Source organism: Python bivittatus, unplaced genomic scaffold (assembly GCF_059951505.1).
Source record: "Python bivittatus isolate LINGU-HERP-01145 unplaced genomic scaffold, Pbiv_v1 ctg000570_np1212, whole genome shotgun sequence".
NCBI classification, from domain to species: Eukaryota; Metazoa; Chordata; class Lepidosauria; order Squamata; family Pythonidae; genus Python; species Python bivittatus.
Window position 1 is genome coordinate 9,641,580 of NW_028277097.1, and position 13,388 is coordinate 9,654,967.

At 40.9% G+C, this 13,388-nt stretch overlaps 1 protein-coding gene and 1 long non-coding RNA gene across 9 annotated transcripts in view; one reads left to right on the plus strand and one right to left on the minus strand.

Annotated features, from left to right (window-relative positions):
- The window catches only part of LOC148214328 (uncharacterized), a 28,099-nt gene extending 24,048 nt beyond the window's left edge, over positions 1-4,051 (minus strand). For both annotated transcript variants that reach the window (XR_015798291.1, XR_015798290.1), the window contains exon 1: positions 3,923-4,051. This is a non-coding gene — a long non-coding RNA (uncharacterized LOC148214328). The remainder of the gene's footprint in view (positions 1-3,922) is intronic.
- Positions 1-10,445, plus strand: part of ADAMTS12 (ADAM metallopeptidase with thrombospondin type 1 motif 12) — a 136,056-nt gene extending 125,611 nt beyond the window's left edge. For 6 of the 7 annotated variants that reach the window (XM_088152864.1, XM_088152863.1, XM_088152868.1 and 3 more), the window contains 3 exons: positions 3,948-4,121; positions 6,358-6,511; positions 8,742-10,445. In XM_088152864.1, coding sequence (XP_088008990.1) covers positions 3,948-4,121; positions 6,358-6,511; positions 8,742-8,923 — 510 coding nt within the window. In that variant the 3' untranslated portion in view covers positions 8,924-10,445. Of the gene's footprint in view, positions 1-3,947; positions 4,122-6,357; positions 6,512-8,741 lie in introns of those variants that run through there. The other variant, XR_015798289.1, reaches the window with a different exon arrangement.
- The last annotated feature ends 2,943 nt before the right edge of the window (positions 10,446-13,388 follow it).

The window sequence follows — 13,388 nt, forward strand, 5'->3', positions numbered from 1 at the left end:
CAAATACTTTGCTCTAAGGGGCCCTTGCTCAGAACAAGGTATTCTGGTAAGATAACCATGGTGGCCAGGTTGGGTCTTTGGCAGTGCCTCACCTATAATGCCTTGCTGGCAGAAGCAGCTGTGGGTTCCCTGACATGGGTGACAGATTTTTTGTGTCAGCTCTATGAGTTGCTATAAGCCATCTAGCCTGACAAGACAAAGCTTTTGTAGCTAGCAACAAGAAGGAATGTTCTTGTGGTTTTATAATTTATTATCCCACATATCATCATTACCTTCCTGAAATCAGGATTAAACAACAACTCTGGGACATAGATTAATAAGAGTGAAGGCAAATTGCCCAAAGTTAAAGTTACTAAATGATCCTGACAATCTAGAAGTTGCTGTTACTATTTCTATACAATTCCCTCCCACACACACAAACAAGCATTTACAAGAGCACAGTTTACAGAATAACAAACTTAATCAACAAAACCAATAATCCTATAAGACAACAAAACTGCAAAAGTTAAAAAGTTATGTTCAGTTTAAAAAATAATCTAAAAAGCAGCCTGGTCCTCGATTAGTTGTTGTCTTACATAGGCTAGGCATGCCTTCACTTGTTTCTAGTGTAGGGTCCAGCCATGCTTCCCTTGGGAGTTTTCAGTTACATACACAGTAACATACATAATGTTACATACATTATGTGACATAATGTAACAGCTGTATCTCTCTACTCTGTGAGCTTAAGGGGAGCTGGATTGTATATAGCATTCTGATTGACTTCTTTGGCAGGAAATTCTGTAATTCAGGGGCAGCCACTGAAAAAGCCCCAGTTCTGGCTATTGCACTGTGAGCCGGACCAGCCTGGCGGATGGTAAGTAAGGCCTCCTCAGCTGATCTTATCACAAGGAATGGAAAGTATTGGAGAGGCAATCTTTTAGGTTATTGGGTCCTACACTGTTTAGAGCTCTACAGAGTAATGTCAATACCTTCAGCTGGATGTAGTAGCTCATTGATTGATTATGTGCCATCAAGTTGGTGTCGACTCTTGATGACCACATAGATGGATTTTCTCCAGGGTGCTCTGTCTCCATCCTGGTTCTTCAGATCTTCTAGTTGTGCACCCATTGCCACTGTAAGTTAGTCTGTCCACCCTTCTGCTGGTCATCCTCTTTTTCTTTTTCTTTCTACCTTTCCCAGCATTATTGACTTCTCCAGTGAGTTGGTTGTTGCAGAATGTGTCCAAAAGGTGATAATTTGAGCCTGGTCATTTGTGCCTTGAGTGAGAACACTGGGATTTGATTTGTTTGATGATCCATTTGTTTGTTTTCTTGGCTGTCCACAATATCTCAGAAGTCTTCTCCAGCACCAACTTTCAAGAGCATCAATACTCTTCCTATCCTGCTTCTTTAAAGTCCATTTTTTGCTTCCATATAGTGTGACAGGAAATACCATGGCTTACATGATTCTGATCTTTGTAGATATAGACAGATCATAGCATTTGAGTAATTTTCCAAGGCCTTCATGGCTGCTCTACCAAGTGCTAGTCTGTTGTGAATTTCTTGACTGCTTGTTCCTTTGCTGTTGATAGTTGATCCTAAAAGGCAGAAGCCATCCACCACTTTGATATCTTCACTGTCAATTCTAAGGCTGGTTCTGCCCGTTGTCATTAGTTTGGTCTTCTTTATATTTAATCTTAGTCCCATGTCTTCACTGTGCTCCGTAACTTTCATTACTCAAGTTTCCAGAATTATTTGTAATGTCATCAGCATAGCACAGGCTATTGATGTTTCTTCCTCCAACTTTAAAACCATTCTCATCGTCCAACCCAGCTTCCCTCAATATGTATTCTGCATATAATAGTAGTTTATAGACAGCTTGTATTCTGTTAGTATACTGCTCACTCTGCTGCCTAATGGCTAGCATGTACGTGTAGAAGGATCCAACTCACAAATTATAAGGTACAGTATAAAAGCCATTTAAAAACTATGCTGTGGTTTTTAAGAAAGAACAAATAAGCATATTTAGTAACTCCTCTTGTACAGTTAGACTGGATCAATTTCAACTGCTGATACTAGAGAACGTGGACAAGCTATTTGGAGTAGTACATTTCACCCCTTGTCCTCTGGATCCTTGCCAAATGTTGGTATGTCACTTCTGGTCAGGAGGTTATTAGAGTTGCCTTAATTAACATCATGCTGATGACACTCAGATCTATTTCTGACATCTTCAGGAAATGGGATGACACTTCTTAACACTTGTCTGCAGTCAGTAATGGGCTGGGTAAAGAATAATAACTTGAAACTATATACAGGCAAGATGTAGGTTCTTATTGTCAAGGGCAGGAATTCCAGAAAGGTGGCATGTCTGCCTGTTCTGAATCTGGGATAACAGCTTCCCAGAAGGAGCAGATATGCAATTTGGGGATGCTTTGGGGCCTGAATCTCTTCCTCGCTTTTAAGGCTATTGCAGAAGTGCATTTCATCAGCTTTGATTGATATGCCAACTGTGTCTCTTTCTGGAGAACAAATACTTTAAAATTTAATGATCTTCAGGCTTGACTATTTTAATGCACTCTTCTGGGGCAGAAACATCAGCTGGCAGACAACGTGGTCTTGGGAAGAGCATGAGCTGACCATATTATGTCTGTGCTTCAAGCACTGCCAATTCATTTCTGGGCAAAATACGAAGAGCTGGTCATTACCTTTAAGCTCTGCGTGGCTTAAAGACTATTTGAGAGGACCCTTCTTTCTGTGTGAAACTCCATGCTCCGTTCAGAAGGTTTGCCTACAGTTGCTGCAAGCAATTTTGCTGGAAATTTGCTGCTCCAGCTCTTTAGCATGCACGGACATCATTATTAGCTTTTTTTTTAAGCCTTAAAGTACATCTTTTCATATGGGCGTTTAACTGTTGATATGAACCGTTAATTTTAATTTTACTTGTTTTCCTTTTTAGTTTTAATTGCTATTTTAACTGTTTTTAATGTTTCCATTTTTAAAGGTGTTTTTTTACTGTAAACCATTGATAGACTTCAGTAGCTGGCAATATGTCAAGTAAAATGCTTTCAGGACCCATTTAACTGCCCAGTTTAAAATCAGGTTGCGTTCTGTACTATTGGCAGCTTCCAGACATCTTCCAGGGTAGCCCCATGGAGAATGCCTTCTAGTAATCTGATGTTTTAGGGCATGGATCATTGGCACTAGGCTCTCCATCTTGATAGGATCATACACAGCCCACCAGTCAAACCTGGTCATAAGCCTCCTTGCTACTAAGGCCACCTGTGCATGTAGTAAAAGATCAGAATCAAGGACAACTCCAAGCTAGGTACGTTTTCCTTCAGAGGGAACACTACCTCATTCAGACCTAAGTCCTGGGTACCTACCCACAGGCCCTCTATCTCAGCTGGATTTAGCATCAGTTTCCTGGACCTCCTTTAATCCATCACAGGCTCCAGCCATCTGTCAGGAACCTGCACAGCCTCTCCTGATTCAGCGGAAAGGTGAATTAGTTGAACTAGAGAGGTCGTCAAGCCTAAGTATAGATAATGTTACACCTACAAAATGTAAATTTTGAGGTCTTCAGGCTCAGGCATAGATAGGAAAGAACTTACACATACAAAATATAGTTGGGTTGGGTTTTAAATGGTGAAATGGATGTCTTAAGCCTTTTATCTCAGTAGGAATAATCAGGCAGATTTGGGGAAACTTAGGAGATGCCATGGGTATCTTAAGCCTCATGCAGATTTTCTATTCATTTCTTTCCTTTTAAAGCTACTCAAACAACCCTTTTAAAGGAGTATATATATATATAGCTCCTCTCTGTCTGGGGATTCACTGGGAGGCCAAAGAGGTGCTATGGGGCCCCCATCTCTGCACTGCATCTTACCAGTTCCCCGGTGCTTTCAGAGACAAATGTCAGGGATCTCTGAAGCTACAGAGCCTACCTTCTTGCTGCTGTTCCCTCCACAGTGCTCCTCCAGCTGTGGAGGTGGTTTCAAGACTCGAGATGCGCAATGCATTGATGTGCGAGAGAAGAGACCCCTGAGGCCATTCCACTGCCAGGTAGCGCAAAGCCAGCCAGTATTGAACATGAGCTGTAACATGGATCCTTGCTTGGTATGGCACACAGAGCCTTGGAATGAGGTACAGTGTGTCACTTTGATTACTTAACCAATGAAATACAGTTTGTGTATTTAATCTTTTGCACTTCCTCCTGGAAAAGCCAGAGCATTCTGAATTGCACAGACCCCATGATTGCTCTAAGGCAGCCTTCCCCATTGTCAGCCCAACAAGATAGACCAGAATGAGAAACCAAGACTATGCAGATCAGGATTACTTTTATTGTAACAGCTGTAGTAACAGAATCTTGCAGATTTGAATGTGGTTCCCCCTCCCTCACTTTATCTTTCTGAGAACTAAGGAGGGGTTTGTCAGAGATGTTTTCTCAAATTATATTCTTGGCCTGGGCTAAAGCCCTTCTTATCTGACCATTTCTTTGATAGTGGCTCTTCTTCCCGTCCTTCAAGGCCATTCCCTATTCTCTCTACACCCAGCCTGTTGCTCTTCAGGTATTTGGAAATGATGACTTGCAGAATTCCCAGCATATTTAGGGGACAAAATAGGGGACTATTTTGGGGGATGCTATCTCAGAGCATTACTCTGAGGGTCTCCAAAAAGTAGGCTGTCCAGCAGAAACTTTCAACATATCTTGGCCAAAGGGGGATCATGTGTCAGTGGAATCACCAATACATTTTTGGAGTGGTGTGTTGGTTAAGGTGGTCAATTAGGAACTGGGAGCCTAACTAATGAAGTTCAGTGACTATTTGGGGGCATCCTACCTCACCCAGCTGCTTGGGGAAATGAAGGAGAAAATGCTATCTATGCTGCTTGACCATTTGGAGAAAAGGCTGTATATAAATCTAAGAAATAAATAATAACTGTAAGTAAGCTGATAAGAGGAAGAAGAAACCCAAACCTGGCAGGTTGAATTCTTTTAATATCAGAAGAGGACCATTTAGTGTCCTCTTTTGTATTTGGTGTCTCCAACAAATAGATAATGAAAATAGAGCAGGATTAGAAGTGCACCCTCAACCTGAAAAAGTAGATCTCTTTTATTCAGACACAGGGAATTCCAAGCATCTAAGGCCAGCTTCTTTGGTCCAGACTGCAGCGCATATGTTTCCTAATTCTTCACACTACACACTAACATTGGATTTGTAAAGCAGAAGGAACAAAGTCTCCACAAAGCCTGGAAAGACCTATTTAATAAGGGTGAGGGTGACTGCAAGGGTAATAAAAGATGTGCCACTTTCAGTATTAACTACGACTGTAGCAGCCATAACTGCTGGGAGGGGGTCTCTTAGCGTTATATGTTTAGTACAGCATAGCTTCCTGCATATTATAGTGATGCTATATTTATCATTTCCACCAAGGCACTGCATATGTCATTCTTCCACATGAACAAGCTGAGAGTATACCCTGTGCTTAGAGTTTGTTCATCATTGTTGGTTGAATTAGGTCCACCTATACATTAAACATAAATCCTTGCTGTGCAGACTTCACAGTGACCAAGTTCACAGAGCAAGAAGTTAGAGCTTCAGGCTCATGCTGAGCTCCCAAAGACAATTAGATGCAGGGCAAAGGATTGGGGTTAAGTTTAGAGTTTCCTTCTGTACCACATCGGAGGCTAGCTAGAAGGTGGCTTGAGGTCTGAGCATCTGCACTTGTAACTTGGCACTGAGCCGTAGCCAGTAGGCGTAGATAGCAATGTGCCCAGCCCTGATGGCGAAAGTATTATTTATCATTTATTAAAATGTGTTAAGTATCAGTGACTAGGACCATCGTATCATGCCTCATAGATCAAGAGGCAGGTAACTGTCATTTTATGCCCGGGATATTTGGTGCTCTTTTTCACACTGTGGGCAATTCCCTTCAGCCACTGCTGTTGCCCTCTTGCCCCCGCAGTAGTTTCATTTTGTGTGTAAGCGTCCTTTTGTTGCTCTCAGAGGCTAAAGAGGATAAGGAAGGGGGAGGAGAGTGACGCCATCAAGCAGGGCAATGCAGAAGGAAACCTGGCATTCTAGCCGGTGTCCTGGGGCCCTCCACTAGTCTCTCATTTCACCAACACTGATGGGATAGTGGCAAGAGACAAGGGCATCTTGGCTTCAGGAGGGAGGGGGGAATCCTAGGAGGGGGAATGAGATGGGAGTTTCAGGGTTTGGCAACATTTCCTCTGGAGCATCTATTGAGCCAATAGTTACCTTGCAAAGCCCTTCCAAAACCCCATGGCATTGTGAGGGCACAGGGCATGGGGTTGATTCCCAGTCAATGCAGCCTTTATGCTTGGAATGTGTGCTCCGTCATTCAAAATGTCTTCCAGTGTTCGGTTTCATGCGGAGGGGGCACCCAGAAAAGAGCAGTGCACTGCATCAGTGTGGATGACCGTGCAGCCAAGGAGGAGAACTGGTGTGAGCAGGAGACCAAGCCTCCAGATTCTCAGAAATGCAACCTACAAAAGTGTGTGAAAAGCACTGGTGAGTTTATTCCAGCAAAGGCCTGTACAAAGAAATCATCCTGGGTCAAGGCTGCAGGCAATTCTGCATGATAAGCTGGCCCATTGGAGACATTCTGGGGTCTGCTTTTCCAAGGAGCAAATATTTTCACGTGTTGATATATTTTTGGGTTAATCTCTGAATTTTAAGGATGGGAGGGAAGCTTGAGAAAATGTTATTGAAATATGCATTTTTAATACATTTGTGTGCATTTGCATTTCTCAACACTGGCTGTGTCCATACAGCTTGTTTAACTGGGCTACTGAAGTAACCCATTTTCTGGGTTCATGCTATACATTAGATCATAAATTAGCCAAATGGGATAGGTTTGCATAACACACTAACAACCTTCCCACCACAACTTTAATCAGTTGAAACTAACCAAGTTTACATGTCATGGGTCTGTGCATTAGTTCTGAACTGTTTGAAGCACAGCATAAGAAACAGCCATTTTATCATCACATATATGCTTCAGAACATATTTATCCTAAAATGAGCATTTATAAATATATTTTGTACTTATTTGGGCTGAAAAAGTGCATCACAAACTTCCCAAACATCACAACGTGCAAATTCTGAAGGAGAATGATATTCTAATGTACACATTCATTAATCCAGGAGGAACCATTTATCTAATTTCCACAAAGAAAAATGTCATTAGGTATCTGTAATCCAATGATATATATTTCTCTTTCCCAAACAGGCTCAGAACAGCACAGAAGCTGTTTCACTAATAACTTGAATTTATATTTAAGTCCTTGCAATCATATTAAAGCAGCACAAGGTTGGGTCTTAAGTTCATAGCACAAACTAATCAAGAGTAATGAGATCTAATGAAATACATGCTATTACTAATAATTGCAAAAATTAGACATCACTTTTCACTTTTTCACCATCCTCAATTTGTCATCCTGCAGATTTTAGAGCCACAACTCCCGGAATTCCCAGTTTCCTGCATCTGGCTAATATCATAGCTGGCCTGAGATATTTTGTGGCTTGCACTGAAGAACAAGTTCCCCCCACATGTCCTGCCATTCTATCTTCAGAAGCTGGTTAGACCAGCAGTTGAATTTTTTTTCAACACTAAGTATCCTCAATTATATTGTCACAGATTCAGGGTTGGTGCAGACTCCAGCCTGGTTGCACACACATTAATTCCAGCTGGAAAAGTGCATTTGTTATGAAAGACTACCTGTCATTTTTACTTACAACCATTTAGTTTATCCTATACCTCCTATTTCTATTGCTTTCTATAGGGTATCTTAATCTTCTGTTTTCCTTATGTATCTCTATTCTTCTGTCCTTCCTATAGCCTTTTCTAAGTTCTAACTATCTGACTCTTGTTCTATTTTTCTACCTATAGCTCTCTAATATTCTTTATTTTTGCACAATCCATGTTCTCTGTATAACATTCTGTTCTAGCTTTAGCCCCATCTTAATTCTATCCAGCCTGGCCCCTTCTCCTTCGGCAGTCTTGGCTACTGGGCTGGCTTCTACTCAGCTGGACTTGATTATCACGGTGCTTTTGGTGTCTCTTGTCATTGTCACCAGGGCCAAATCTTATGATGGTTCTTGCCATACCTGTTTTTTTGCAGCTTTTCACCTCCATAGCCAAACTAAGGTAGTTTTCTGCCTGAGATTTAGTCAGGCAGCAAACCTGCTTAGGGAATGCAGGGCTAAGTTTCTAGAAAGACACACCTCTGCCATCCATAGTGCCTAACACCTGCTACCTGGACTGTCTTACTGCCCGATGGTAGGACTAGCTGTGAACAAAGTGGACAAAAGCAGAATGTACATAACTTCCTGGATCATATCATTCAGGTACAATTTGGTAGCACAGTTAAATGTGAATTGAGCCATCTGCCTCATCCCCAGGATGCTGGGACTGAACCTTCTATCCCCAGTTGGGTACAACTAGCTGCACACAAATACAATTTTAACACCTGTTACAGCTTGGTCAGTTAAATTACGTGTCTAACGTTATACAATTTTGTGAATAAAAGAGAAATCTCCCCAGCCTTAATGAAAATATGTTAGGATTCTGAATTCTTCAGTTTCCAATTTCATAATTTCTTGGAATACAAACCATAACTGAATACAATCCAGCAAGTGAAAGAAGATAATTAATAGAACACTGGATGTCTTATCTTAACTTTGTGGCATCAAAGTAACTTCTTTTTGTACTTATATACCCATGACTTTTTCTTTACAGGTTCATCCTGCAGCAAGGACAGACTATCAGTGACTTTCTGTGAGAGAGTGCGAGATATGGGCAAATGTTCTGCACCATCAGTGTGGAATCAGTGCTGCTCCACGTGCAAGAGATTCTTGGCTGTTAACAAAATGAGGGGTAAGAATCAACCAAGCTTGAAACATAACCCAAACGAAAACTAGACTTGCTAAGGTGGAATTCAGAAATAAAGAAATCTCTTCTACCATTTCCAGCACGGTCTGTGGACTTATAATTCAGTGGCTTTAAAACTTTCCAGAAGCAAGGAAAGCCTTTTGAAACATTGGACTCATTATTTTTGTACATTCTATATACTATCCTTATTTTTCCGTACCTGTCTGTAGTTCCTTTAATGTGTCATTCATTTTCCTTCCCTGGATCTTTTCCTGTTGGATCTTTCTGGCCCAGTTTAAATCAGGTTTTCTTGCTTTTAATGGCAACACCGGTTAAAGCCCTTTATGCTGATTCAGCAAGAGAGCTCTACAGGAAATGGAAAAAGAAGTTGATATATGCAAGTATACGCCTTATTCTGTAGAAAAACAGTCATCTAGGTCCTGTTGGATTGATAATGAGAGACTCATTAATGCACATCATGAGTTGTCATTGTCATCCATTGACTTATATGTCACTTTTTCACAAAACAGTGATTTTTGAAGCTAAGGCTGTAGAACCTGAAGTCCTCCAGATGTTTTTGAACTTAACCAGCATGGCTTATGCTAAAAAAGTACGGGACAGTGATCAGACAATACTTTCCCTTCCTAGGATTGTATTTTCTTCTGAAATTCTATATGTAAAGAATTGTAAAAGTTGCCGTATTTGTGGACAACAGATTTATACCTCTAAGTGAATTAACCACTTTTGTTCTTAAATATGGTGCTATTATACTGTGGTGCTAAAACCTGTATGGCCTCTAAACACTCTTCCTATGGCTGGGTTCAAAGAAGATGCTAAGCCAGAGCCAAGCAAATAATACTTTGGCTCATCACAGTGGATGAATTCAACCACCTCAGTTTATAATCATGGAGTTTTTGGCTTAGCACGTCCTGTCAACCTAGCTAATTGTGAAGTAGTGAACAAACTATGGGTAAATAAATCATGGCTTAAGGCAGTTTGTGAAACCAGTCATTGTATAAATGAATGGATGATCAAATCTGCATCTGCCTTGAAAATATACTTCAGCATGGTGTTGCTGTGCAATGCCTGCCATATTGCTTTTTCAAGTATTATTTGGTATGTTTTGCTAAAACTGCTTTAATTTGTAAAATACTGAAAGTTGTATGGCCCCTTGTGAGACTATAAAGTGTGTCTGCTTCTTTGATGCTGGCAAGAGTTTAACTGGATTTCTATGTGAAAGGATGTATTGTGTATGGCCTTGGTTCAATGCACAGGAACAAACATTTAGAGGGTCACCAGGTGAAAGCTGCTGTTTGCAGAAAATGAGCTGGATCTAGCCAGCAAGAGATGAGAACACTAGGCTTATCTTCATCAGAGACACTCAGTTGCCCAAAACGTATCAGATATAGAAGCCTAAAAATGGACTCCATAATGGTTTCAACATTTGTAATTTTATAGAATTGTAGAGTTGGAAGGGATCATCAAATCCAACTCTCTGCAATGTGCAGGAAAACCACTGAAACTGGGAGGTGGCTGTCCAGCCTCTTCTTAAAAATTAAAAGGTAGATTGTTCCACTGTTGTACATTTTCTTTATATTTAAATTAAATTTAGGGAACTTATACTTGTTGCTTTTGGTCCTAGTTTCTGTGGTCATGGAAAATATTTCATGACCATCTTCCCTATAGTTTCCCTTTATGAACCTGAACACAGCTATCATGCCTCCTTTTAGTCTTTTCTTCAAACTGGACATCCCAAGGCCATGTCCTTAAGTCCCATTGCTCTCCTCTGAACTCACTCCAGCCTGTCAATAGTCTTCTGGAAAAGGGGTGCCCAGAATCAACACAGTATTCCAGGTGGGGTCTCACCAGTGTGAGTAGAGAAGAATAATGACAACCTGCATCTTTGATACAGTGCTTCTTTCAATTCAGCCAAGAACTGCTTTTGCCCTTCTATCAGTCTCATACTGCTGATTCATGTTCAGCTTGTGGTCAAGCATTCAAGACAATTCACCTGTCATCGTAACTTTGGAAGATAATACCAGGTAAGATCTGTTGGATTGGACTATAGACCAGGTATCTGATTTCCCACGGTGTTCACTGAGATACCTGTGGAAAACCCACAAGAGGATCACAGGAAAACATCCCCAGACATCTACATTTAAAAAAAAGAAGAAAGAAAACATCCCCAGTTCAAAAAGATTCACCATCTCTACCTTACAGAACACACTTCTGAACTCTGTGGCTGAAGAATGAGGTGCAAATTAAATTGACAATAATGACCAACTGTGAAAATAGTAGAGCACATTTGATGTGGGTGAGCCTTCCACCAAATTACCTTATTTCCTGCAAAAGAGGAAAAATTAGGCCCATAAGTGGACATTATTCCCTTAATGGCAGCTTCTCTAATTCCCTAGTAGCTGTCCTAGGGGGAGGCATAGGAAACATAGCCCCATACACCCGAATGGGGGAAGATTGCCTTTGCACCTCAAGGAATTCTTCATCAAGGAAAACCTAAGAGCAGACGCATGCAGAATATATATAGTATAACACACATTTAAGGTATTTGTATATTTTATGTATAAAATGTAAAAGGCTAATAGCCCCAATACTGAAAATACAATCACATGAAACACACTTACCTCAGAAAAAAGCACACACACATATACACACACCAAAACCTAAGTGGACAAACATGAGTATAGTAGCTTAACAAACCATGGTTGGAATATATCCTCTTTCCTTTTTTCTCTCCCCCCCCCCCCGGTTTTCTGTGGTTTTAAGGGGGGGGGGTATGGTCCCTAGGAGTTGAAAATAACTTGATGGCACATAATCAATTAATCATAATTATTCCTTCCCTCCAAAAAGGGAGTTTTTCAGATGTATTCCACTGGGTGAGCTGAACAAATTCCACTATCCCAAATTATGGAGATTTAATCTAGTGTTTTACTCAGTGGGAAGGGGAATCCTTTTGTTCCCCTTCTGCAGATAAAGAAAAATCTTATAGCTCAATATATTAACCAAGGGTTTCATTACAATCTCCCTGGCTAAATCATAATATAGTTTTGTTTTGGCCTCATGTATTGTGTGAATGGAGCCATTGGGGTTCACAAGCCATGGCTTGTGGCTTGGTAGGAACCCAGCGAATTGTGATTTATTTTCAAATCTATGGTTAAAGAAGCCAAGCCGTCATGTGTGAATCCAGTTCCTTCCGTGCTCTTAACACCAGAAAGTAATTTCCTTCTTCTCAAGAGCCAGTGGGTGATCTGATCAGCCTAGCCAATCACGCAGAATGTCCAGTCTCTCTTAGGACAGGTGCTAGAAGTTTCACCTCCACCCTGTTTTCTTCCTAACCTAATTCTTTTTCTAAAAAGTCAATATTGAAGTAATTAAAAATACATGACTCTTTTCTCTCTCTCACACAAACATATATACAGAGAGGGAGAAAACAGCAAGTGTTAGTTGTGTTAGTTTGTGTTATTTGAGAACTTTCTAGTTCAGACTATCAAAACACTTCATCCTCTGCAAGGATTACATTTAAATAAATTAGATCCTTCAGAATCAGTCTGAGACCTCCTTTCTGGATAGTGACTTCTGTGGAAGACTTAACTTCTCCCAAAATGCACTTGCTAAATACGGGTACCTTTTGATCCTGGCCCAGGCAGTGATCTTCACCTGCCACTTTGAGGAGCTTCTGCTTATTCTGGCTGGTCCACAAAGTCAACAGCCTCACTTGAGTTCTTGGGGTGTTTGGTTGACAGGTGTGAATGGGACTGTAAGGCCAATCTGGGTTTCTGTCAGCAGATACTGAAATGCTGTTTTGTTCAGATGCAATTGGAGATGTTGATTATTTCTGGCCTCTTTTTCAAGGGCAGCCCCTCTCTTCCTTGCAACATGGAACTTTAGAACAAATCATCTAGCTTGTGCATGTCTCGGTAAACTGTCTACCTAATCTTGCTCTGTCCTCCCTTTGGAGGTACATGACATGGGGCTTCCCGCTTGCAACTCCGACCACTTGGGTAGCCCCCTTTTCTTGAAATCTACCCTTGGACATGAGTGCTGCGAAAAGGCAGAGGAAAGCAACAGCCCTTCCCCCCTGCTGCATTTCTAATTTCTGCTGAAATTCAAAGCTAAGTTGTAGGGTGTTTAACTTTGGTCAGATCAACAAGCCCTGGCTGGCTGGGCTTATACATGATGAACCATTCCTTGCAAACCACAGTGGCTGGCCCCATTCCACAAATGGGTTAACATCTGAACCCAGCTAGTGAGTCTTGCTTCAAAGCACCCTTGGATAATAATAGAGTATAACACTATACTATAGTATTATGGTAATAGTCAACAATAGTAGTATTATCAAGCATTTAATTCAATTTTTTAAATTATAATACCCACTGATTAAAATTGTCCAGGTCCTTTGAAAAATTGAACAACCCGTTTTTTGTAGCCATAGTACAGAATGTAAGAGTTTAAAACCCTCCAGTTGTGATTGCTTGCAAGTATCGTTATTTTCTTTCTACT